At 42.1% G+C, this 24071-nt stretch overlaps 1 protein-coding gene across 3 annotated transcripts; it reads right to left on the bottom strand.

Annotated features, from left to right (window-relative positions):
- Positions 1-518: 518 nt before the first annotated feature.
- Positions 519-16387, bottom strand: ubtd1a (ubiquitin domain containing 1a). Of its 3 annotated transcripts, XM_020494110.2 has the most exons (5): positions 16173-16387; positions 14739-14825; positions 3601-3828; positions 2563-2748; positions 519-1244 (listed from the first exon to the last, which is right to left on the bottom strand). In XM_020494110.2, the coding sequence occupies exons 1-5, from the start codon at positions 16222-16224 to the stop codon at positions 1021-1023; spliced, it is 777 nt and encodes a 258-aa protein (XP_020349699.1). In that variant the 5' UTR covers positions 16225-16387; the 3' UTR covers positions 519-1020. The 3 variants fall into 3 exon arrangements, with proteins under 3 accessions (XP_020349699.1, XP_031691767.1, XP_031691768.1); XM_031835907.1 differs by lacking the exons at positions 14739-14825; positions 16173-16387 and adding an exon at positions 12793-13232; XM_031835908.1 differs by lacking the exons at positions 14739-14825; positions 16173-16387 and adding an exon at positions 5527-5752.
- Between the last annotated feature and the right edge of the window lie 7684 nt (positions 16388-24071).

Here is a 24071-nt window from a genome sequence, read left to right as displayed (position 1 = left end):
CTTCATGAAAAAAAAACTTGTTTGGAGAGCCTTTATACACAAAATTCTGAATGAATTTTCATTTGATTAATTTAGAATGTTTATTCATAAATTAATTCACAAATATTCATCCACTTTTAGTGCACTTTGGAGCATACAAAACTACAGCATGTTATCCATACCTGGTTGGAAAAATAGAGAAATTCAAATCAGCTATTTCCACCTTATAAAACAGTATTTTCACTTGTCCATCACATTGACTTTTCATGAACATTTTCACTTAAAAATACATTTCTGCTTATTAAATATATAAATACTCACAATTAAACACGCATTGAAACAGTATGTAAACATTCTTTCATAAATCTGTCAATATTCTTCTTTACCATTATGTAACAATCAGACAATAGAAATAGTACAAATAGAATGGCTTTCAGTATAAATGGAGATCCAATAGAATATTTGTATCGTCAGGCAGGATACTTTCCACTGTCCAACCCTATTCATAGTTTAAGTTCCAGATGAACACAAGGACACAATCACAAGGAAAATCATTTATATACTGTCAGGGACAGAGGTGTAATGGTAGTGGATAATCTGTGGACAGACAGACAGACAGACAGACGCTCTGTAGTAAATTCTCCTCATGCCATGATTCTCTTCCAGTTCAGTCTACAGTTTGTCCGTTCTTTGCCAGGCTACACATACGGAGTGAAAATACACAAATTAACAATGTGGGATTATTAGGAAAATATTGGGAAATACAAAAAGAGGATAGGAAATACAAAAGCAAACGTAAACTAATCATCAAATATTATACCCCAAATTCCTTTGCCGTAACCAACAGTTCAGGGTCGTGTCCACTAGACGTGAAATGTAAGAAAGTGGTCCGAAACTTGGAGGAACTATCTGAACATGTACAATAAAAACATGTTTGTTTTCTGTTGCAAAACGTTTCCCTACAGTGTGCGCTAATGAACACAACCCTGGTGTTCTTAACTTCCAGAGGAGTGAAACAAGGCCTTGCGTCACCTCTCTCTCTCAGTTTGGTATGAGTTTGGTTACGGGTGAGTAGTTGTTCACGATGACCTGGACCACAAAGTCTTTTTGTATCTTAGTGTCCTGGAGCCGGGTCTTATCTGTTAGCAGTTTCCCTGCAAAGAACCAGCGTTGGTGGGCCGCTTCAATATCCTCCTGCCCCTCCAGGGCTGTCTTCAGCTGGGAAATGGAGTCTGACATGGAGGCGCTTATACGTAGGTCCTTACCTGTGGAGGAGAAAGACATTGGTCAAGTTACTTATACAATCAGGGGTCTGTTCAGGAATATAGAATGGCGTCTTTCAATTAAGGACTCTTGCTTCAAGCTTTAAAACTGCAACATTTCTCTCTGCCTCATGGCAAAATGTGTAAAATCGCAGGAAATTAGCGTTAAAACTGCAACATTTAATCTAAGATGCCAAGAGGAGAGCCTTTAAAAAGTTCCTTCCCAGGGCCGAGACTTGGTTCACCCAGACATACACTGCCGAAGTCATAGTAAAACTCCTTGTATGCTATTTTGTATCTCACTCAAGTTACGAGGTGGTCCCTGATGAATTTGCTATCACAAAAGTTTGAGAACCCCTGGCATAGGCGATTTCAAGACCCAAAACCTGGTTAGATGGCGTCAAGTTAGCTAAAAGGGTGAGTGACTAACTGTGTACTGTTTTGGCAGAGTGAATGTACAAAGACTTATCACATCTACAAGAGACACCCACATTATACCCCCCCCCGACAACGTTTGGCTTCAGTCATGGCAGCTGTACTTCTTCATGACCAAGCCGAAAAAACAAGGCCAAATCTAGAGCTTCAGGCCCCCTTTAAACACACTGTCAAAAAAGATGATAATAACTAGGCCTGAGGGGCTGACATTCACACTTCAGATTATTAGTATTGGAATGACCCTGGGGATTGGCATAGACTTATCCTGGGTGGTGTACTACTCTAATCTAGATAGAGGAGTAAGCGAGCTAACTTTGGTCAACTCTGAGTTCAACTCGGGATAACCGGTGACAAAAGTCTTTGAGCCGTGAGTTGAGGACCAATCAAATTAGATTCCCTCCCTCTCGCAAAGAGTGCATCATCATCCCTTCGTTCTCCGGACCATATTTGGGGAATATATTTTTTTAATAGTCATATTCAAATACATATCACACGACACAGTTAGAAATGATAGGATGTATTTGAAACATCACACGCAGTAAAACTTCTAATAGCACATTTCACCCCCTAGTCTGCTGAATTTGCAGATTTGGGCAAAAATGAAAATGTGGCACTGACTCCCCCATGAATTGACTTACAACTAGTCATGTGCGACATGAACACGCAGGCTGGTAATGATAGGATGTAGGCAGGTGTTTGATCAATATTTACCTTTGTAACATGAATGAAGCCTGAGCTTGAATGGGAAGTTAACTGAAGGTAGCTAATTTCAGAAAAGCCTGAGTACATTGATCTAGATTCATAGTATACCCCTCTTATCTCAATGAAGAACCCCAGAGAGAAATTGAACAACTAAACGACAAAAGGAATAGGGTGTCTCTCTTACCGCACGAGAGACGTACTCGTAGCTGGAACTCCTCTTTAGGAGGAGGGGGAGGCTTTTTCTGCTCCTTTAGATTGGGAGCTTGGCTCTCATTGGTGCATTCAGTGATGATGTTGGTGGGAGGGGCTAGAGTGTAGGCAGGAAGCTGGTAGCGGTTCCCCAGCTCATCATAACTCTCTGTCAGCGTACCTGGATGGGACAGATAGACACAAAACAAACCTCAGTGACAAGTCCTATCTGAAATCAACCCCCAGCCTCTAGGGACCCTTAGACTAGAGGTGGCCAACCCTCTGCCCGGATCTACAGCACAGGCTTATGCTCTAGCCCTGCTGAAACACACCCGATTCTGCAATGATCTGTTTAGAAAATAATACTAGAATGATGCAATACCACATGTCAAACATGCACATACATTAGAGAGGAGCTTTCCCCCTCTGCTGTGTCCATAATGTCTATGTAGCTAAATCCCTGAGGTCTTGTCATGCTGCCCAGGACTATTATATAACTACACGGCAGTAATCTGACAACCAGAGACACACAGATCTCAAATCAGCTAACTGGTCATGAATTATGTCACCCGTAGCCTGGTGGAACCAGACTGATCGCAGTGTTAAGTGAAACATAAATGGTAAGCCCTCTGTCATGTGATCAGGCTGGTTCCATCAGGACACATCACCCAGGCTATAAAAATACATGGTGGAGCGATTACTATATTGATGCCAGTGCAATACATTCAGATCTCCACAAGTGCATATAGGGAGTTACACTCCCTATCTAGAACCTAATATGGTTCTTTGGATGTTGCCATAGGAGAACCCTTTGAAGAACCCTTGTTGGTTCTAAGCAGAACCGTTTTGGGTTCCATGTAAAACCCTTTCAACAGGGAGGTTCTACATGAAACCAAAAATTATTCTAACTGGTGCCAAATGTTATAAATACTCATTTTATATTAGTTAGATGTTACAAGTTAGTTATTAAGATGGAACGTGTGTGTGTGTGTGTGTGTGTGTGTGTGTGTGTGTGTGTGTGTGTGTGTCTCACCGTGTGGTAGTGTGATGCAGGCTCCATCCACTATGGCCTGAGCCAGTTCCAGGTCGTTAACCTCTGCAGCCACTGCTGCCGCTCGGAGCGCGTCCCAAATCTCCTTCCTGCCGTCAAAGGCTGGAGACGTGTCCCAAAACTCATCCCTCTTACTCCTCAGCTGGCCCTCAGTCATAGGGTACTCACTCTTCCATTTAGGGCACTCCTTCTTAAGGGGCTCATTGCGTCCTGAATGGAAATAAAGAAAAAGTAAATACATCAGGTTGCGTATATTTAATGAGGATATTCAATTCAGCGTTTCGATTTGAATGTACACTGCCATTCCTCTGAATATCATGTAATAGAACATTTATTACAGAGTGTAGCTTACTAGCTCTCATTAATTGTCATTTTTAAATGCCAATCATGTGTGGCTGGAGCTAGCCATTATATAAAGGAGTGAAGGATTATAAAGGAGTGAGGATTATAAAGGATTATAAAGGAGTTTTCTCACAGTGAGTGAGAAAACATGTAGGGAGAACAGAAGCAACCAAAGCAGAATCGTATAATTTGACAAAATAGGACAGAAGTGAATAGTCCTGGACCTCAACATGCAAGCACACCACATTCTAGAAAAACAAAACTTTGCATGAAACATGAAGATCAGATGCATTCATCTTCAAGGTGGATAACAATCAGCTTACAAGATGGACAGAACTCCAGAATAACAATAAACACCAATCATTATATAAAAAGGTGACAAGTAAATGTAATGAGGCAGAAAGTAACCCTCAACAGGAATAGTTATTTAGACACTCTTTCAATGTCTGCCTCTGTGAAAACCAGAAACCTTTGAGTAAATCTACACTGTGGTTGCCAGGTTGGCCTAGGTCCCTAGGTCTCTCAAGGTTTAAAGATTGGCCGGAGTTCAGGTATATCTGGGGCTTTATACTGCTGAAGCACATCTCAAGAAGAGGTGTGTGTACCCCTCTGTAAGCATCTTCAGCGTAGAGACTCAGTATAAGGTCACTTTGATTCAGAGAGAGAGGGGAGAGAGGGAGGGGGAAATCAAAGTGATTATTTATAGTGCAGTGGACTATCCAGAGTTACATCCACACACACTCATTTTAGTGGACAACAGTCCAGTGGATTACCACAGTAATCAGGCACCACATAACAGGATTTAGCTCCTGCTATCCCACAATGCATTGCTCTGAGAGGTGAGTGCTGAGTGGAGACGGACTCAACGGACCTCAAAATGATGATAACTGCATTCTGAAACAAATCCATATTTCTTAGATCACGAACAAACATAAACCTGAAATGGGAATGAAAAGCATACAACTAGGGGTGAAACTATCACTGGGAACAGGGGGGACATGACCCAGATACTCCCTTGGTCACAGGCTGTAGCTGCGACAGCAGATGTTCTGACTTTATACACGGCACTCTTTGAGAGAAGTAGTTAGCAAACCAGGCCAAAGACCCCTCAGAGACACCAATACTCCTTAGCTGGCCCACAAGAATTGAATGGTCTACCATATCAAAAGCTTTGGCCAAGTCAATTTAAATAGCAGCACAACTTTGCTTAGAATCATGGGCAATGGTGACATCATTGAGGACCTTTAAGGTTGCAGTGACACATCGATAACAGTGACACATGAAATAACAGATATGGAATCATGTAGTAACCAAAAAAGTGTATTTTATATTTGAGATTCTTCAAAGTAGCCAAATCAAATCAAATTTTATTTGTCACATACACGGTTAGCAGATGTTAATGCGAGTGTAGCGAAATGCTTGTGCTTCTAGTTCCGACAATGCAGTAATAACGAACAAGTAATCTAACTAACAATTCCAAAAAACTACTGTCTTATACACAGTGTAAGGGCACCCTTTGCATTGACAACAGCTGCACACTCTTGTCATTCTCTCAACCAGCTTCACCTGGAATACTTTACTCTGGCACTCTGCTTTTCCCCTCTTGAGTTCCCACAGATGCTGAGCACTTGTTGGCTGCTTTTCCGTCACTCTGTGGTCCAACTCATCCCAAAACCATCTCAAATGGGTTGAGGTCAGGTGATTGTGGAGGCCGGGTCATCTGATGCAGCATTTCATCACCTTCTTGGTCAAATAGTCCTTACACAGCCTGGAGGTGTGTTGGATCATTGTCCTGTTGAAAAACAAATGATAGTCCCACTAAGCGCAAACCAAATGGGATGGCGTATCGATGCAGAATGCTGTGGTAGTCATGCTGGTTAAGTGTGACTTGAATTCTAAATAAATCACAGACACTGTCACCAGCAAAGCACCATCATACCTTCTCCCCATGCCTCATGGGAGATCATATGCAGAGATCAATCATTCACCTTCTCTGCGTCTCACAAAGACAAGGCGGTTGGAACCATAAATCTCACATTTGGTCTCATCAGATCAAAGGACAATTTCCACCGGTCTAATGTCCAATGCTCGTGTTTCTTGGCCCAAGCAAGTCTCTTCTTCTTATTGGTGTCCTTGTGAGGAATACCTGTGAGAAGCTTTTGATGATGATGATGAATGGATACAGATATGTTTGAATGCCCAGTCACGTTCATATTATTATCTCAGCCATAAATTACTGCAGTTTAAGACCATCCATAGAACATACTAAACTGAGCAAAAAAATAATAATAATCCCATTTTCAGGACCCTGTCTTTCAAAGACAATTAGTACAAATCCAAATAACTTCACAGATCTTCATTGTAAAGAGTTTTACCTTTTTGGGCTAAATGGCAGTATTCAGAATTTTGGATGACTGACGTGCCCATAGTAAACTGCCTGTTACTCAGGCCCAGAAGCGAGGATATGCATATAATTGGAATCATTGGATAGAAAACACTGAAGTTTCTAAAACTTAACATAATGTCTGTGAGTATAACAGAACTGATATGGCCCATTCAGGAAATGGGATTTTTTTGATGCGAGTGGTTTTCCATTGAAAGCCTATTGACTATATAATGGGTTAGGGCCCAGATTGCAGTTCCTATGGTTTCCACTAGATGTCAACAGTCTTTAGACATGGTTTCAGGCTTGTTTTCTGAAAAATGACAAAGAATAAGACCTTTTGGCATCATGCAGTACTAGTTTGTGCATGTGACTGTGTGCACGCTTTTCATTATTTTTCCTTTCTATCGAATACGCTATTGTCCGGTTGAAATATGATCAATTATTTAGTTAATTGTCAACCTGAGGATTAATTATAAACATCGTTTGACATGTTTCGACAAACATTACCGGTACTATTAGGATGTATTCATCTGCATGTTTTGACCGCCTTTGAGCCAGTGGATTACTGACCAAAACACGGCAACAAAACTGAGTTTTGGGGATATAAAAAGGGACTTTATCGAACAAAACAACCATTTATTGTATAGCTGGGACCCTTTGCATTGCCAACAGAGGAAGATCTTCAAAGGTAAGTGATTTATTTTAACGCTATTTCTGACTTTCGTGACGCCTCTGCTTGATTGGAAAATGTTTGTATGTTTTTGTATGCGGGGTGCTGTCCTCAGACAATCGCATGGTATGCTTTCGGCGTAAAGCCTTTTTGAAATCTGACAAAGCGGCTGGATTAACAAGAAGTTAATCTTTTAACCGATTTTTAACACTTGTATTTTCATGAATGTTTATTATTACTATTTTTGTAATTTGAATTTGGCGCTCTGCAATTTCACTGGATGTTGTCGAGGTGGCGTCCCACTGAGCACAAAGAAGTTACACTGTTTCCCACTCTTGTTCAATGAACCATAAACAATTAATGAACATGCACCTGAGGAATGGTCGTTAAGACACTAAAAGCTTACAGACGGTAGGCAATTAAGGTCACAGTTATGAAAACTTAGGACACAAAAGAGGCCTTTCTACTGACTCTGAAAAACACCAAAAGAAAGATGCCCAGGGTTCCTGCTCATCTGCGTGAACGTGCCTTAGGCATGCTGCAAGGAGGCATGAGGACTGCAGTTGTGGCCAGGGCAATAAATTGCAATGTTCGTACTGTGAGACGCCTAAGACAGCGCTACAGGGAGACAGGACGGACAGCTGATCATCCTCGCAGTGGCAGACCACGTGTAACAACACCTGCACAGGATCGGTACATCCGAACATCCCACCTGCGGGACAGGTGCAGGATGGCAACAACAACTTCCCGACTTACACCAGGAATGCACAATCCCTCCATCAGTGCTCAGACTGTCTGCAATAGGCTGAGAGAGGCTGGACTGAGGGCTTGTAGGCCTGTTGTAAGGCAGGTCCTCACCAGACATCAGTGGAAACAACGTCGCCTATGGGCACAAACCCACTGTCGCTGGACCAGACAGGACTGTCAAAAACTGCTCTTCACTGACGAGTTGCGATTTTGTCTCACCAGGGGTGATGGTCAGATTCGCGTTTATTGTCGAAGGAATGAGCGTTACACCGAGGCCTGTACTCTGGAGCGGGATTGATTTGGAGGTGGAGGGTCTGTCATGGTCTGGGGCGGTGTGTCACGACATCATCGGACTGAGCTTGTTGTCATTGCAGGCAATCTCAACGCTGACATCCTCATCCCTCATGTGGTAGCCTTCCTCCAGGTTCATCCTGACACGACCCTCCAGCATGACAATGCCAACAGCCATGCTGCTCGTTCTGTGCATGATTTCCTGCAAGACAGGAATGTCAGTGTTCTGCCATGGCCAGCGAAGAGCCCGGATCACAATCCCATTGAGCACATCTGGGACCTGTTGGATTGGAGGGTGAGGGCTAGGGCCATTCTACCCAGAAATGTCCGGGAACATGCAGGTGCCTTGGTGGAAGAGTGGGGTAACATCTCACATCAAGAACTGTCAGATCTGGTGCAGTCCATGAGGAGGAGATGCACTGCAGTACTTAATGCAGCTGATACTGACTGTTACTTTGGATTTTGACACCCCTTTGTTCAGGACACATTATTCCATTTATGTTAGTCACATGTCTGTGGAACTTGTTCAGTTTATGTCTCAGTTGTTTAATCTTATGTTCCTACAAATATTTACACGTTAAGTTTTCTGAAAATAAATGCAGTTGACAGTGAGAGGACTTTTCTTTTTGTGGACCAATCCATTGAGGCCACAGAGATGACACGGTCCAAGATTATAGAGATTGTGGCTCAGATGCACAAGGCACGTCTCTCTCCAGAATGTGTTCTCTCCCGCCATTCATTGCTTCATAACTTTATTGTGTGCATTGTTTGCTGTGTCTATTAATTCCCCATTACACACAGTGCATTCGGAAAGTATTCAGACCCCTTGACCTTTTCCACATTTTGTTACGTTAAAGCCTTATTCTAAAATTGCTTAAATTGTTTGTTTCTCATCAATCTACACACAATACCCCATAATGACCAAGACAAAACAGGTTTTCAGACATTTTTGCAAATGTATTAAAAATAAGAAACAGAAATACCTTATTTACAAAAGTACTCAGACCCTTTTCTATGAGACTCTAAATTGAGCTCAGGTGCATCCTGTTTCCATTGATCATCCTTGAGATGTTTTTACATCTTGATTGGAGTCCACCTGTGGTAAATTCAATTGATTGGACATGATTTGGAAAGGCAGACACCTGTCTATATAAGGTCTCACTGTTGAAAGTGCGTGTCAGAGAAAAAAACAAGCCATGTCAAAGGAATTGTCCGTAGAGTGCTGAGACGGGGATTGTGTCGAGGCACAGATCTGGGGAAGGGTACAAAAACATGTTTGCAGCATTTAAGATCCCCAAGAATACAGTGGCATCCATCATTCTTAAATGGAAGAAGTTTGGAACCACCAAGACTCTTTCTAGAGCTGGCCACCCGGCCAAACTGAGCAATCAGGGGAGAAGGTCCTTGGTCAGGGACGTGACCAAGCACCCGATGGTGACTCTGATAGAGCTCCAAAGTTCCTCTGTGGAGATGGGAGAACCTTCCAGAAGGACAACCATCTCTGCAGCACTCCACCAATCAGACATTTATGCTAGAGTGGCCAGACAGAAGCCACTGCTCAGTAAAAGGAACATGACAGCCCGCTTGGAGTTTGCCAAAAGGTACCTAAAGGACTCTCAGACCATGAGAAACAAGATTCTCTGGTCTGATGAAACCAAGATTGAACTCTTTGGCCTGCATGCCAAGTGTCACGTCTGGATGAAACCTGCACCATCCCAGTGAAGCATGGTGGTGGCAGCATCATGCTGTGGGGATGTTTTTCAGCGACAGGGAGACTAGTCAGGATCGAGGGAAAGATGAACAGAGCAAATTACAGAGAGATCATTGATGAAAACCTGCTCCAGAGCGCTCAGGAACTCAGACTGGGACGAAGGTTCACCTTCCAAGAGGACAACAACCCTAAGCACACAGCCAAGACAATGAACGACTGGCTTCGGGACATGTCTCTGAATAACCTTGAGTGTCCCAGCCAGAGCCCGGACTTGAACCGGATTGAACATCTCTGGAGAGACCTGAAAATATCTGTGTAGTGACGTTCCCCATCCAACCTGACAGAGCTTGAGAGGATCTGCAGAGAAGAATGGGAGAAACTCCCCAAATACAGGTGTGCCAAGCTTGTAACGTCATACCCAAGAAGACTTGAGGTTGTAATCACTGCCAAAGGTGTTTCAACAAAGTACTGACTAAAGGATCTGAATACTTATGAAAACTTGATATTTCAGTAGTTTATTTTTAATGCATTTACAAAAAAATCAAAAAAACTGTTTTTGCTTTGTCACTATAGGTATTGTATGTAGATTGATGAGGGGGAAAAAAAATCAATTTTAGAATATGGCTCTAACGTAACAAAATGTAGAAAACGTCAAGGGGTCTGAATACTTTCCGAATCTTTACCAGTTAAATTTTTTTATTTTTTTATTACACCATTTCTGAAATATTATATTTAAGTATGTAAATGAGGAAATATACTGTAAATGTGCCTATACCACCAAACCACTTTTCTGGACACTAAATGAAGTGTGAGAGCAAAATTACAAGAACATGTTATAATAATGTTATTGCATCAAATGGTTGTTTTATGGAATAGAATAGGTTTCTTAGAACACTCTGTGTGGGAGTTGGGCCTTTGGGGCTTAATGCTGGCACTGGATTTACGATGCCTTGGTGATTAACACATGAAGACAGCATTCCATAGCATGAGTTGGTGTTTGTGTGTTGGGAGGTACCCGGGTGGAGATGGCTCGGCTATGGATAATGATGAGGGGAGCCTTGTTTTGGGGTCCAGACCCTGTTTTCCACACAATCAGAACAGTCTTTACGGCAGATACTGTCTGCTGTGAATTATAAAATTATTTCATGCGAAGTCTCACCTTGTGACCCATTCCACACATCTGTTGTTTGTCATGTAGACTAAGGGAGTGTATCTTTGCTATAAAAGGTGTTTGTATTCTTTGTCTCTGGGCTCTCAACTAATCATCTAAGGGTGGTTTGTCGACCAACCATCGTTATTGCAGAGCACTTACATCATTCACTTATGTGTGTGTGTGTGTGTGTGTGTGTGTGTGTGTGTGTGTGTGTGTGTGTGTGTGTGACATACTCTCCGTATTAATAAGTGAATAAATATTTAGTTTATGTAGAACTCTGACTTGTGTGATAACTTTGTCTCTCCTCATTTGATAAAGAAATAAGCACCACAAAAGTCAGCAGATTTTGGGGGTTTTCATTTGAATAAGACACTCCAGGACTGTTCACAGATTGCGGATAAACACTATTTTCATCTTAACATCTAAAAAGAACACTAATGCCATGTATGAGCAATGTATTTCTGCATATATTGTATATGACATAATTTTCAAGATATCAACAATTGCTTATACAGTGGGGCAAAAAAGTATTTAGTCAGCCACCAATTGTGCATGTTCTCCCACTTAAAAAGATGAGAGAGGCCTGTAATTTTTATCATAGGTACACTTCAACTATGACAGACAAAATGAGAAAAAAAATCCAGAAAATCACATTTTCAGGATTTTTTAGGAATTTATTTGCAAATTATGGTGGCTGTCCCAATCACACCCCTATCTTCACAAGACATAAGAAGCAAATAAAACTCAAGACACTTCTATTCGGGCATCATCAAAATCTTAACTTCATAACAAACACTGGCGGACAACTGTGAGTGGGATACCAAGCTCTGTGAGAACTTTCTAAACGCTGTGAAATATGATTGTCTGAAAAGCCATATTTGAGACATGGCCTCCTATTCTGTAATGGACACATTTAAATGTAACTATTTCATAAAGGGACATAGTGAATGCTATGGAGTGTCTATCAGGGACTGCAAAACACTGAACAAAGTGCTGATTTTCCCCTAGAATCACATAATAGGCATTACAATGCCTTGGGTGATGCCACTGGTATAGTAGTACAGGAGAGAGGTCAGAGCTAACAGAATGATCCCAGGGCAGCCACCTGGACTTCAGCCCGTCTACCAAACCCTTTCCAGGAAGTAGATTAGAGGAGTAGATCAGAAACTGGAGGTTCTGATGAATGGGATAGTACTTACTGCACAGCCAAAAGCACAATGACCCCTAAAGTTTAAATGTGTGACTCCCTGGAATACCAGTCAACAAAAATCCTTGCATCAATGCACTCATATTTCATGCAAATCTAAAGAATTTATGTTTCCCTCATACAGGCAGTGGCTATAATGGAAGTTTGATGCTGGTCTCCAGCCCTGACAGATGGTGCACAATGCATCAACAGTCAAACAGTCAGACTCCTGATACTACTACAGTATATTTCCATAATAATTCATCTAAATCCCCTTATTTACATTACACACTTCCTTCTCCTCATAACCCATCAGGGGGGTTGGGTTAAATGCGGAAGACACATTTCAGTTGAATACATTCAGTTGGACAACTGACTAGCTATCCCCCTTTCCCTTTCCCTTCATAAACATCCCCTGTCCCCTGTTAACTGAATTCATGAAATGAGGTAGGTTATATTAACACATCACACTATAGCTTAAGACAGATGTATTACAACCTAATAACAAGTTGTTACTAATATCTAAATGACCACATCTTACACTTCTTCAACTTGACATGTTGGAAAACAAACTACACAGACTTAATACTTTTATGTTATTGGCAATTGAAGCTCTAGAACGATGAGGCTCACTAGCACAGTCATCTAGCACTCCAACAATCCATAGTCCATCTGCATCCATACTCACTTTTCAGCACCACCTTAATGGGAGACTGTGAGGGGTGGTAAGGATGGTAGTCCCTAGAGTTAGCGACTCCCATGTTCTTCTCTTTCTCTCTCCCAGAGATTTTATGTGTGTGTTAGACACACAATCTCTTAGTTCCAGATACCGTTGTTTAAATCAAACACAACACTGACTCAGCGTCAGAAAAAACAGCCCTTCAGAGACTCCAACCAGAAATTGAAGCTTACGTCTCTCTGTCTAAGAAGGCTGCAGTGGTCAAGGGTATGATCCCACCACCTGGACTAGATTCTCACGCTTTGACTATCCGTGACGACTACAGTTATCCTTGTGGAGTCTGAGCTAGGTTAGCTAGTTGTTGTGACACTTCCCTAGTTCTTTACTAACGAATGCCTGAATAACACACACACACACACACACACCCAGACACCCAAAATACCACAGGATCAATATATGACAGATGGAATATCTGGCTGCATATGCCATAAACAGCATCTATCAATAGTATCCTATCCAGATTGGCTAGGTAGGCAGCTAATGCTTACACAACAGCACAAATCCAATTAGCTATTTAGGGTAAGAGGTCAAGAATAACCCAAGTCAACACCACAACCCCATTATAGACTTTAAACTCTGGTCAGACCATGCTAATCTGCTGTGAATGGGATTGCACCTGTTGATGGGCAGTTCAAGGTATACGCCATTGTACAACTGTTTGGGGGTAGATAGTTGTAGGTAGAATCCATTGTACATCTCTTTAGGGGGAGGGGGCTACTTCTTGGTATAATCCAATGTATAGGTTACCTGTTTGTTAAGAAACAAACTTGGCCTTGGAAAGTTCCAGGTATGATCCATTGCAGACCAGCCTAGACCAGAGACTATAGCTTCTGCAGAAGGGTCTTACATTAGCTTAACCATAATTTATATATTATGCCAATTACGCTTTTATGCAAAGTGACTAACAGTCATGCATGCATCCATTTTATGTACGGGTTGTCCACAGAATCAAACCCACTATCCTGGCATTGCAACCGCCATGCTCTACCAACTGAGCAACAGAGGACCACGTACAATCATATGATAATCCTAACAAAAAGGACCAAATGTTTTTGTTATCATAGGTGACATTGTAAACAAATAATGTAGTATATAGGTTAATCCATTTGAATTAAATCACTTTTTACCACACCGCTTTTCATTTAAACAAAACTTTCAATACGTGTTTGCCCATAGAAGGTCAGAAAGGGACTTTTTGCACCTGAATGCCAAAATATTTAGGAATTAGAGGTGCTCAAAGTTTAAACCCTGTTTGAAAGCTGATGGGTTCCTTCTCTTTTTAATAGAGGCCATCAAAACTCTGTTTTCTCACACAATTTCATAGCACAGCCTATAGAAATGTTGCGCAACAGGAACACATTTAATCTTATGCATCAACCAGCTATGACGAGCTGGCTCTCGCTGCGCAACAGGTGATCATATTCTGCTATAACTCTGAATAACAGGGCTCTAATGAAGTGTTTGATTTGATTTTCGATTGCATTTGCATTGATGTCAGAGTGATTAAAGGGACACTAGCAACTGGCAGTTAGCAAGTTTGGTAGGCTACTACTAATGACCATCGGAAGCATCAGAGCACAGTTTTGGAGAAGTCTAGTTACTGTGACTCAATGGTCACGTGGAATTTCACTGCGGTAATGACTCCTGATTGCCAGCGGTAATATGGTCACCATAACAGCCCTAGTTACCGGTGCTTCTGTAACGCACATGAGATGGAGTTTGCAAAACAAATGGCCACTGGATTGATGCAAATAATCATGATATCATTCTGCCTGGTAGGCATAGGCTACTTTGAGTGAAGTATACACAATGCCCACTGAAGAAAAGTGGGTATATGACGTATAACCTCCACCACACCACTGTCTGCAGAGCATTATACAGTCAGAATTTCTTACCTCCTCGTTTTTTGCTCCATGTAGAGGTCCTGGCAGGCCCTGGTCCGTCCAGCTGATCCCTCCCCACACACCCGCCCATGACGGTCTCTGCAGAGCCATACAATTACATAACATCAGTAGCTACATAACATCAGGAAAACACACACACAGGAAAGAGATAAAAGATTAACAGTTATCAATCAGTTATAATGTTGCCAAACAAATATAAGGTGAGCTATTGAAATATAGAAACAAAAATCATAAAGTGTTTTTTTTATTCATCCAAAGACAATACTTGTCAGTATGATATATACCTGCAAAACACATCTCAGATTTGGATGGTCAATGACATTGGCTCATTGTTTAATAGGTAATGCTGTAATGGCAACGTTTACATGCCACATCTACCATGAGCTGTCAAGGTGTCTGACAGCTCGAGCTCACAAACTGCAATTAAGATAGCAAGATGGCTGTTTCCATTAGCCTGAAGACCTGACATTGAATTGCATTGGATTGGATTCAACATTCCGCATAAATGTGCATTTGGATCAGGAAAGTTCTCTCTCAACCTCTACAAACCCAGTATGTTTAATAAAATTATATTTTACTGGTTGTCGCATGGCTTTTGCAGGTAAGAATGTGAGACAATATATCCACAGGAAAGTATGATTACACTAACTTTTGGAAAGCACTGGTAGTCACCTGAAGCACCTGCAGAAACATGTAAACACATGCACGAGCTCCTGCTGATGCTTTAGATGATATAAATCTGAACGCATAGTACTTTGAATCGTTAATGTAATTATATTGTCCTATGGATATATTGTCTCACATTCCTACCTGCAAAATGACAAACCACATAGACAACCAGTAAAGTAAATTACAATATAATTGTATTCTAGCCTGGTCAACCACTAAGGACTAGCCTCGGAATGCTAGTCCCAGATGTTGCCTGTCGCATTCAGCCAATCCGGTTGCATCAATCAAGCTGAAGGGGAAGATAGTAAGCATAGTACTCCCTTTTTTCTGCCTTTTCAAAATTCAATTTAGTTAAGGAGGAAATCGAAGCCTTGCATGGATGGAGAATGATGTATGTACGAACCGGTCGCTGGGGGGTCACAAGTGTATCACCAGCTGTACACATCAAGCCAAGATGATAGTGAAGATCCATAAAACCACTAGCGGCTTCCCAGGCAAATTTCATTCAACATTCTGGATTGTGGGATTGAGAGGAATTTTTCTGATCCACATACATGCTCACTTATGCCCGACGTAGAATTGAATGCAATTCGATATCGGGTCTTCAGGCTGTTTCCACATGTCTTGGTTTTGTATCTATCAAATCAATGCAACCGTAGCTTAAAAACTACACACATTAAACAATTCTATCAGCGCTGTTATTTGCAATTATTGCATTGGTAAACAATCAATTCAACAAAACAGGTTTTTATTTACCAGATATCCAGTTCGTCAAACTCAGCATTTGTCTGCAGTTGGCTTGCCACATCCAAATAACTTAAACTCCAAAGTTAGTTTTGCATTCAGCTGCAGCGATACGTGAGATGGGACACGAGTCAGCAGCTTTACGCTGTGTCTGTCCTGTCACCTTTGCGCCAACAGGTGCCTATTCTCACAGCCGCTGTGCCAAACCTGACCTGTGTGACGCTAGCCATAATAAGGAATAGCCACAATAGTGATATTTGAGGTTCGCCTTAAAAATAAAAGTCCCCATTGAACGTGATTCAAACGGATATAAATAGTGGAATCATGGACTACATTTTTTTATTTTATAAAAAAATCTTTATTTAGATCATGCTAAACAAGGTCGGAATGTTCTTTAAAATTCAACGAAAGACAAGAATTTGTTCATTTGACACACAAAAAAAACATTGTTGAATTAGTACTCTGGATGTATTAGACTTTAACATTGCATTGGAGATTCAGAAAGTATTCAGACCCCTTGACTTTTTCCACATTTTGGTACGTTACAGCCTTATTCTAAAACGTTTTTTTCCCCTCAATCTACACATTATTGCATTTTGTTTAATTTATAACATTCCGACCTTGTTAAGCGTTATCTGGTCAAAATATGGAATGGTTCCACTATTTGTTGTATCCGTTTGAATCACTTTCAACGAGGCAACTTTTATTTTGAAGGCGAACCGCACATTCCACTAGCATGGCTAATCCTTATTGTGGCTAGCTTCACACAGGCCCAAAACTGTGCCTGCTCTGACCCCTGCGTCCCAAAACTAGATTATCTTTTCGTTCGAATAAAAAAGGCCGCAGTATAAAAGCTAGAGTTGATGTACTTGCAATAGATTGAAAACGCCCTGCACCGTGTCTGATAAGGTAAACATGTGGATTCATCCATGCAATCAATCTGCAGCTTGTTTATAGATTTAATCGCCTTTCACTCGGCGTTCACTGTCCCGACGACAAATTAATCGGAAACGCATGCGCAGTATAAACAGCAGCAGCAAGAAATATAATTTCTAGCTAAATCAACCATTTCTCTTAAAACAGCCAGCCATAAAATGGTATACATGCATGTATGTAAATATAGTTAATTAAGAACCCTACATCAAATAGAAAATTGTTCAGACCATATATTTCCAGATTTTTATTTAGATGAAGAACATTTGAGATAAATAATTCCCCATAAAATTACAATGCCCCCATCCACAGGGCACGAGTAGTCATTGAACGATTTGATGAGCACGAAAACGATGTAAACCATATGCCATGGTCGTCTCAGTCACCAGATCTCAACCCAATTGAACATTTATGGGATATTCTGGAGCAGTGCCTGAGACAGCATTTTCCACCACCATCAACAAAACAGCAAATCATGGAATTTCTAATGAAAGAATGGTGTCACATCCCTCCAAAAGAGTTCCAGACACTTGTAAAATCTATGCCAAGGTGCATTGAAGCTGTTCTGGCTCGTGGTGGCCCTTTTACTGAGGTGTGGCTTTTGTCTGGCCACTCTAACATAAAGGCCTGATTGGTGGGGTGCTGCAGAGATAGTTGTCCTTCTGGAAGATTCTCCCAACGCCACAGAGGAACTCTGGAGCCATGTCAGAGTGACCATCGGGTGCTTGGTCACCTGCCTGACCAAGGCCCTTCTCCCTCGATTGCTCGGTTGGCCTCAACACAATCCTGTCTTGGAGCTCTACTGACACTTCCTTTGACCTCATGCGGGACCTTTTTATAGACAGGTGTGTGACTCCAATCAAGTTGTACAAACATCTCAAGGATGGCCAATGGAAACATGATGCACCTGAGCTCAATTTCGAGTTTCATAGTAAAGGGGCTGAATACTTATGTAAATAAGGTTTCTGTTTTTTATGTTTAATACATTTGCTAAAATTACAAAACTGTTTTCACTGTGTCATTATGGGGTATTGTGTGTAGATTGATGACAAAATGAATACATTTTAGAAAACAAGGCTGTATTGTAACAAAATATGTAAAAAGTTCTGGATACTTTCCGAATGCACTGTATGCACTCACTCACACACACTACATTGACACTCCCACACAAAACCCACACACATACACTACATACGCACACCCACATACCGACCAATTTGTTCAGTCTTTGAGGAGAGATCTGAAAGAAGCCATGAATGCAGCACAGGCATCTGCAGCGAAGCAGTTGAAGAGGCATGCTGACCTTTATGACAGAAGAGTCAGAGGAGCACCAGTGGAGATTGGGGATAGAGTATTGCTGGCTAACAAGGGGGAGCGGGGAAAGCGGAAGCTCACTGACCGTTGGGAGGATACTGTCTACCTTGTCACTGGATTGAATGCTGACAGTCACACTTTTAAGATTCAGAACAGCTCCACTGGACGGGAGAAGACGGTACATCGCAACCTGATAATGCCAGTCAACTTTCTTCCTCTTCCCCATGCTGCTGTTGAGGAGGAAACAGACATGTCTGGATTAACAGAGTCTGAGGACATGAATGACAGCCTTGTGGTCTCAGCTGCCATGGACACTGCAGTGGATGATGGTGCTGAGTACAGAACCAGAGTGTGGGTGTCAGAGTTGTCTTCTGAAGGAACAGGTGACACAAGCCTGGAGGGTGATGTGCGATCCTTGGATGCTCAGGATATTCCACCTTTGGATTCCGTGGATGATATACTGCAGCTGGAAGGTCTGCCTCGATCAGAGAGTCTTCAAGAATCTGACCGAGACTGTAACAGTGTAGTGAGTGAGCTAATTGACCAGTCTGCTTACGATATCGGTACTGACCTACCAAACGCGGACCATTCCTTACCTGATCAGTTACGTACTGACTGTGTTGACGGACACACTATTGCAACAGTACACAACACTGTTACCCCTTATGCAGTTGAAGGTCATATTAGGTCAAGGGCAGGAAGGCTATTTAAACCAGTGTCAAGACTGATTGAGATTATGAATCATCAGAAAGTTAGCTCTTGAAGGTTAAATATATGAATAGAGGGTCAATGGTATTGACATCTTTTATTTGTTTTGCTTTTACATCATTGTGACCATGATTAGAGGTTGCAGGATGGTAATGTGACGGATATGATAAAGTATCTTATGGTGGTTTATTTTATTACTTGGATGTTTTAAAGTCACCGAGTGTACTTAACATGTGACAGGCATGTTTACCTATGAGGGCTAAGTGGATTGATCAACCGCTTTTCACTCTAATTCTCAAGGAGAATAGTCTAATGACTGGAATATTTAGTGACTGATTTAAAGCAGGGTCTGCATCCTTGATATACACAGCTTTACCTTTTAGTTTTCTCTATTAGGTAGTATATATATTTTTTTTTTTCTGTGGATTATTCTGTACATATGTTGAGTGTCTCTGTATCTGGTATGTTTGCACAGTGCCGTTTTGTATTTTGTTATTTTTCTTGGCAAGTGGAATTCAGTAGGGGGGAGTGTAACAGGGTTATATTGGTGATTCCCCTTGCCACTTTATTGTTAAGCCAATGGGTTTTTGGTTTGAGTTTGTCTTGCCTTCACCTACTCAACATGGCATCTTATTGGCTGGTTTGCGTGGCTTGCTTACGAGGGGGGATGTTCCAGTTAGAATCGTCCCAGTGAACAAGCACCAAACCAGCGGTAAGTTGTTGGTTGCCAAGCACTGTACATCAAAAGTGATTTTTATACTCTCAAGTGATGATTTAAATGTACAATTTATATCAAATTGTTTGTAAATGTTATTCGAACATCACACATAAGATGCAGCGGTTTTTGGAGAATATTTGTTGTGCATTTTGTTGTAAAGAATTCCCGCCAGTACTAGCTAGCAACTTACTGTGTCTGGTAGGGGTTCATATATTTTGTACAGTGCGTGAGTGCAGAGTTGGATGGTGAGACGTGCATTGCATGACGTGCAATTTTGTGCCGTTCCTAACAGAATAGAGCTACATGACTAGTGCTACATATTGGAGTTCCGTGTCGATGACTGATTGTACACAACGCAAGAAGAGTACTGTTACACACGCACACACACTTTCACTCATTTGCTGCTGCTACTCTGTTATTTATTTTACTCTTATCATTTTCTATCCTGATGGCTAGTCACTTTACCCTGCCTTCATGTACATATCTACCGCAAATACTTTGTAACTCTGCACATTGATCTGCTACTGGTACTCTCTGTATATAGCTCCATTGTCTATTAAATGTTTTTCGTCGTGTTACTATTTTATTTGTATTATTATTTTTAAACTGCATCATTGGGAAGGGCAAGCATTTCACAGTAAAGTCTACAACAGTTTTATTTGGTGCATATGACAAATAAAATACAGTATTATTTGATATCAACCCTGCACTAGTCAAGCTTTACCCCTAACTCCTCAAGCTTCACCCTTGCATTGGTCAGTTATCACCCTAGAAGAGGACGGAGGAGTGAATGGACTTTTGAGGAACAACAAACCTCTTTAATGATGTAAAGAAAACAGGGTAAAAAGCATTTAATTTAAAGATAAAAAATACAGATAAACATTTAGATATTGTGGAAGCACAGCTTTACCATGTTGGCAGTCTGATATGGATGATTAGAATCAGATTACATTTGGCCTTATGCCAAAAAGGTTCTGCTAAAAAAGGTACCAGCCAAAGGCAGTGCCTTATACAGGAAATAGGGTCCAATTACAAGCCCTTGGTGTTCGTAATAGTTTGTGGGACATCAAAGACTCCACCTCCTCCTACAGTGTACATGGGTAATAGTACATGGGTAATAGAGTGCATTTTAAGTCCCACAGACATTGTGTGTACATGTTGATAAATCACTAAATTAAAAAGTTAAATCACATCTATTTTCTCATTCTCTCACTTGTCCATTTCCTCATTTGAATTAAATGCTGTCACTGTCACTTGTCCACTCAAGCTTAACATTGTTGTCATCTATCGCCCACCAGGGGCCCTTGGAGAGTTCATCAATGAGCTTGACGCTTTGATAAGTTCATTTCCTGACGATGGCTCACTTCTCTTTGTACTTGGTAACTTCAACCTCCCAACGTTTGCATTCGATTTGTTTCTTTCCAACTCTCTTTCCCCTCCTTGCCTCTTTTGACCTCACCCTTTCCCAGTCCCCTCCCACTCACAAGGCAGGCAATACGCTTGACCTCTTCTTTACCAGAGGCTGTTCGCCTACTAATCTCACTGCAATCCCCCTCCAGGTCTCTGATCACTACTTTGTTTCCTTTTCTGTCTCGCTTTCCTCCAACCCTAGCCACTCAGCCCCTACCCAGATGGCCATGAGCTGTTGCAATCTTCGCTCTCCCATCAATCTCTCCCTTTTGCTAAATCCTTCTCCCTCCTGATTCTGCCCTCTCAACCCTACTCTTCTCCCTTTCCTCATCCTATGACTCGCACTGTCCCCTTTCCTCCCGGCCGGCTTGGCCTTGCCCTCCTGCTCTGTGGCTGAGTGACTCATTGCGAGGTTACAGAACATGTCTGCAGGAAGCTTGAGTGAAAATGGAGGAAACCTACACTTCCGGAGGACCTACCATCCTTCCACTCCCTCTGTATCCGTTGCTAAAGCCACTTTCTATCACTCTAAATTTCGAGCTATTGCCTCTAACCCAAGGAAACTCTTTTCCACCTGCCCCTCCCTCCTCCCTCTCTGCAGACAACTTTGTCAACCCCTTTGAAAAAAAGGTTGAGAACATCCACTTCTCATTCACTCACACAGAACTACCCTACGCATTGACCTCTTTCTCTCCAGATGAAATCCTGACTAGTGAGGCCCGGCCGCCCGACAACCTGCACACTCGACCCCATTCCCTCCTCCCTTCTCCAGACCATCTCTGGAGACCTTCTCCCATTCATAACTTCCTCATTCCTGACCACTGACTGCGGTCGCTCTGACTTAAAAATATCCCGAGTCGCTCCACCTCAAGAAACCAAGACTAGAATGATCTGACTTCAAAAGCTACAGACTTGTAATCCTTTTCTTTCCAAAACACTTGAGCGTGTGGTCTCTGACCAACTCTCTCGCTTTCTCTCTCAGAACTATCTTCTGAGAGAGAAATTAGTCAGGTTTCAAGACGGTTCACTCAACTGAGACTGCTCTTCTCTGTGTCACAGAAGCTCTCCGCACTGCCAAAGAAAAAACTCTATCTATCTACTGCCTTTGACACCGTGAACCATCAGATCCTCCCCTCCACCCTCTCAGGGCTGGGAGTGTCAGGCTCTGCACTCTTGGATTGCATCCTACCTGGCAGGCTGCTCCTACCAGGTGACGTGGAGAGGATCTGTGTCTGCACCACATACTCACATAACTGGTGTCCCTCAGGGCTTGGTTGTAGGCCCTCTCCTCTTCTCTCTATACACTAAGTCACTCGACTCCATCATATCCTCACATGGTCTCTCCTATCATTGCTATGCTGATGACACAACTACTTTTCTCCTCTCACCCCTTCTGACACCCGGGTGAAAACACACATCTCTGTGTGCCTCGCAGAAATCTCAGCTTGGCCCACCACCTCAAGCTCAACCTCAAGAAGCGGGAGCGTCTTGGCGTAACCCTGGACAACACCCTGTCGTTCTCAGCAAACATCAAAGCAGTGACTCGCTTCTGCAGGTTAATACTCTACAACATCTGTAGAGTACGACTCTACCTCACACAGGAAGCGGCGCAGGTCCTAATCCAGGCACTTGTCATCTCCTTTTTGGACTACTACAACTCACTGTTGGCTGGGCTCCCTGCTTGTGCCATCAAATCCCTGCAATTTATACAAAATACTGAAGGCCGCCTGGTGTTCAACCTTCCTAAGTTCTCCCATGTCACCATGCTCCTCCACACACTCCACTGGCTTCCAGTCTAAGCTCGCATCCACTACAAGACCATTATACTTGTCTACGGAGCAGCAAGACGAACTGCCCCTCCCTACCTTCAGGCTATGCTCAAACTCTACACCCCAACCAGAACACTCCATTCTGTCACCTCTGGTCTTTTGGCCCTCACACCTACGGGAGGGCAGCTCCTGCTCAGCCCAGTCCAATCACTTCTCTGTCCTGGCACCCCAATGTTGGAACCAGCTTCCCCCTGAAGCTAAGACAGCAGATTCCCTCCCCATCATATCAAAAAAATGTAAAACCCGACCTTTTTAAAGAGTGTCTTAAATAATTTCAAAAAACAAGTACTGGAGTGTGGTAGGCCTTTATTACGCAAGCCCAGAACCAGATTTGAGGTTAGGTTAGGTGTGCATTTCTTTCGCCTCTAGATTATTCTGATACCCAGTAAACAGCACCCTACCGACAAAAAGCTATACAAAGATGCCGAATTATAATTATTTTCCTGACACTGGTTAAAGACAAAAGATTACAGGATTACTTTGAATATAGCCAAAGGGAGCGGGGGGTAATTCTGACCTCTCAAAAGAACTGTTCAATTTATCTAAACGCCAGATGAGAATGCATCTACATACAGTATAGTCACTCTTAGTGATTATGTGCGTCAAGGCATTATTCTACGGGGACTCAGGTGGCAAAAAGAACCATCATTGGGACAAGGCACAGATGATTTATGTGAGCGCTGGTGTGCCATCCTGAACAAATGCTCTATTGATTTAATTACATTAATTGTTGGCCAGTTGAAAAGGGATTTTATTGAAATGGATAATACGATTGAAGAGACCGACGAGATGCCGCACCCGATGGGGTAAGAAGAAGGGGACCGTTCACACGGTCCCAGAACCCATGGGACTGAGTGTTTTTAATTTATCAAGCAAGATATTGCGCCCTGCCCATATCTCCTTGCTTAATAAAGGGTTCTTGTTATGGGTGTAAGATGGCACAGTGATGCCATCTGTTGGTAAATGTTCATTACTGCAACTCTTGTGTTTTACCGGGGT

Source organism: Oncorhynchus kisutch, linkage group LG11, assembly GCF_002021735.2.
Source record: "Oncorhynchus kisutch isolate 150728-3 linkage group LG11, Okis_V2, whole genome shotgun sequence".
NCBI lineage: Eukaryota > Metazoa > Chordata > Actinopteri > Salmoniformes > Salmonidae > Oncorhynchus > Oncorhynchus kisutch.
The sequence above is the reverse complement of the archived record's forward strand: the minus strand, read 5'-3'. Positions and strand labels throughout refer to the sequence as shown.

What these genes read in the sequence shown, in the direction of transcription:
- ubtd1a (XM_020494110.2), bottom strand. Translation starts at nt 16,224, where the DNA reads ATGTGGCAAGCCAACTGCAGACAAATGCTGAGTTTGACGAACTGGATA. An exon ending in CTGCATCACACTACCACACG is followed by an intron (nt 2,749 to 3,600) that starts GTGAGACACACA and finishes TGTCCCATCCAG; the next exon opens with GTACGCTGACAGAGAGTTAT. An exon ending in ACGAGTACGTCTCTCGTGCG is followed by an intron (nt 1,245 to 2,562) that starts GTAAGAGAGACA and finishes TCTCCTCCACAG; the next exon opens with GTAAGGACCTACGTATAAGC.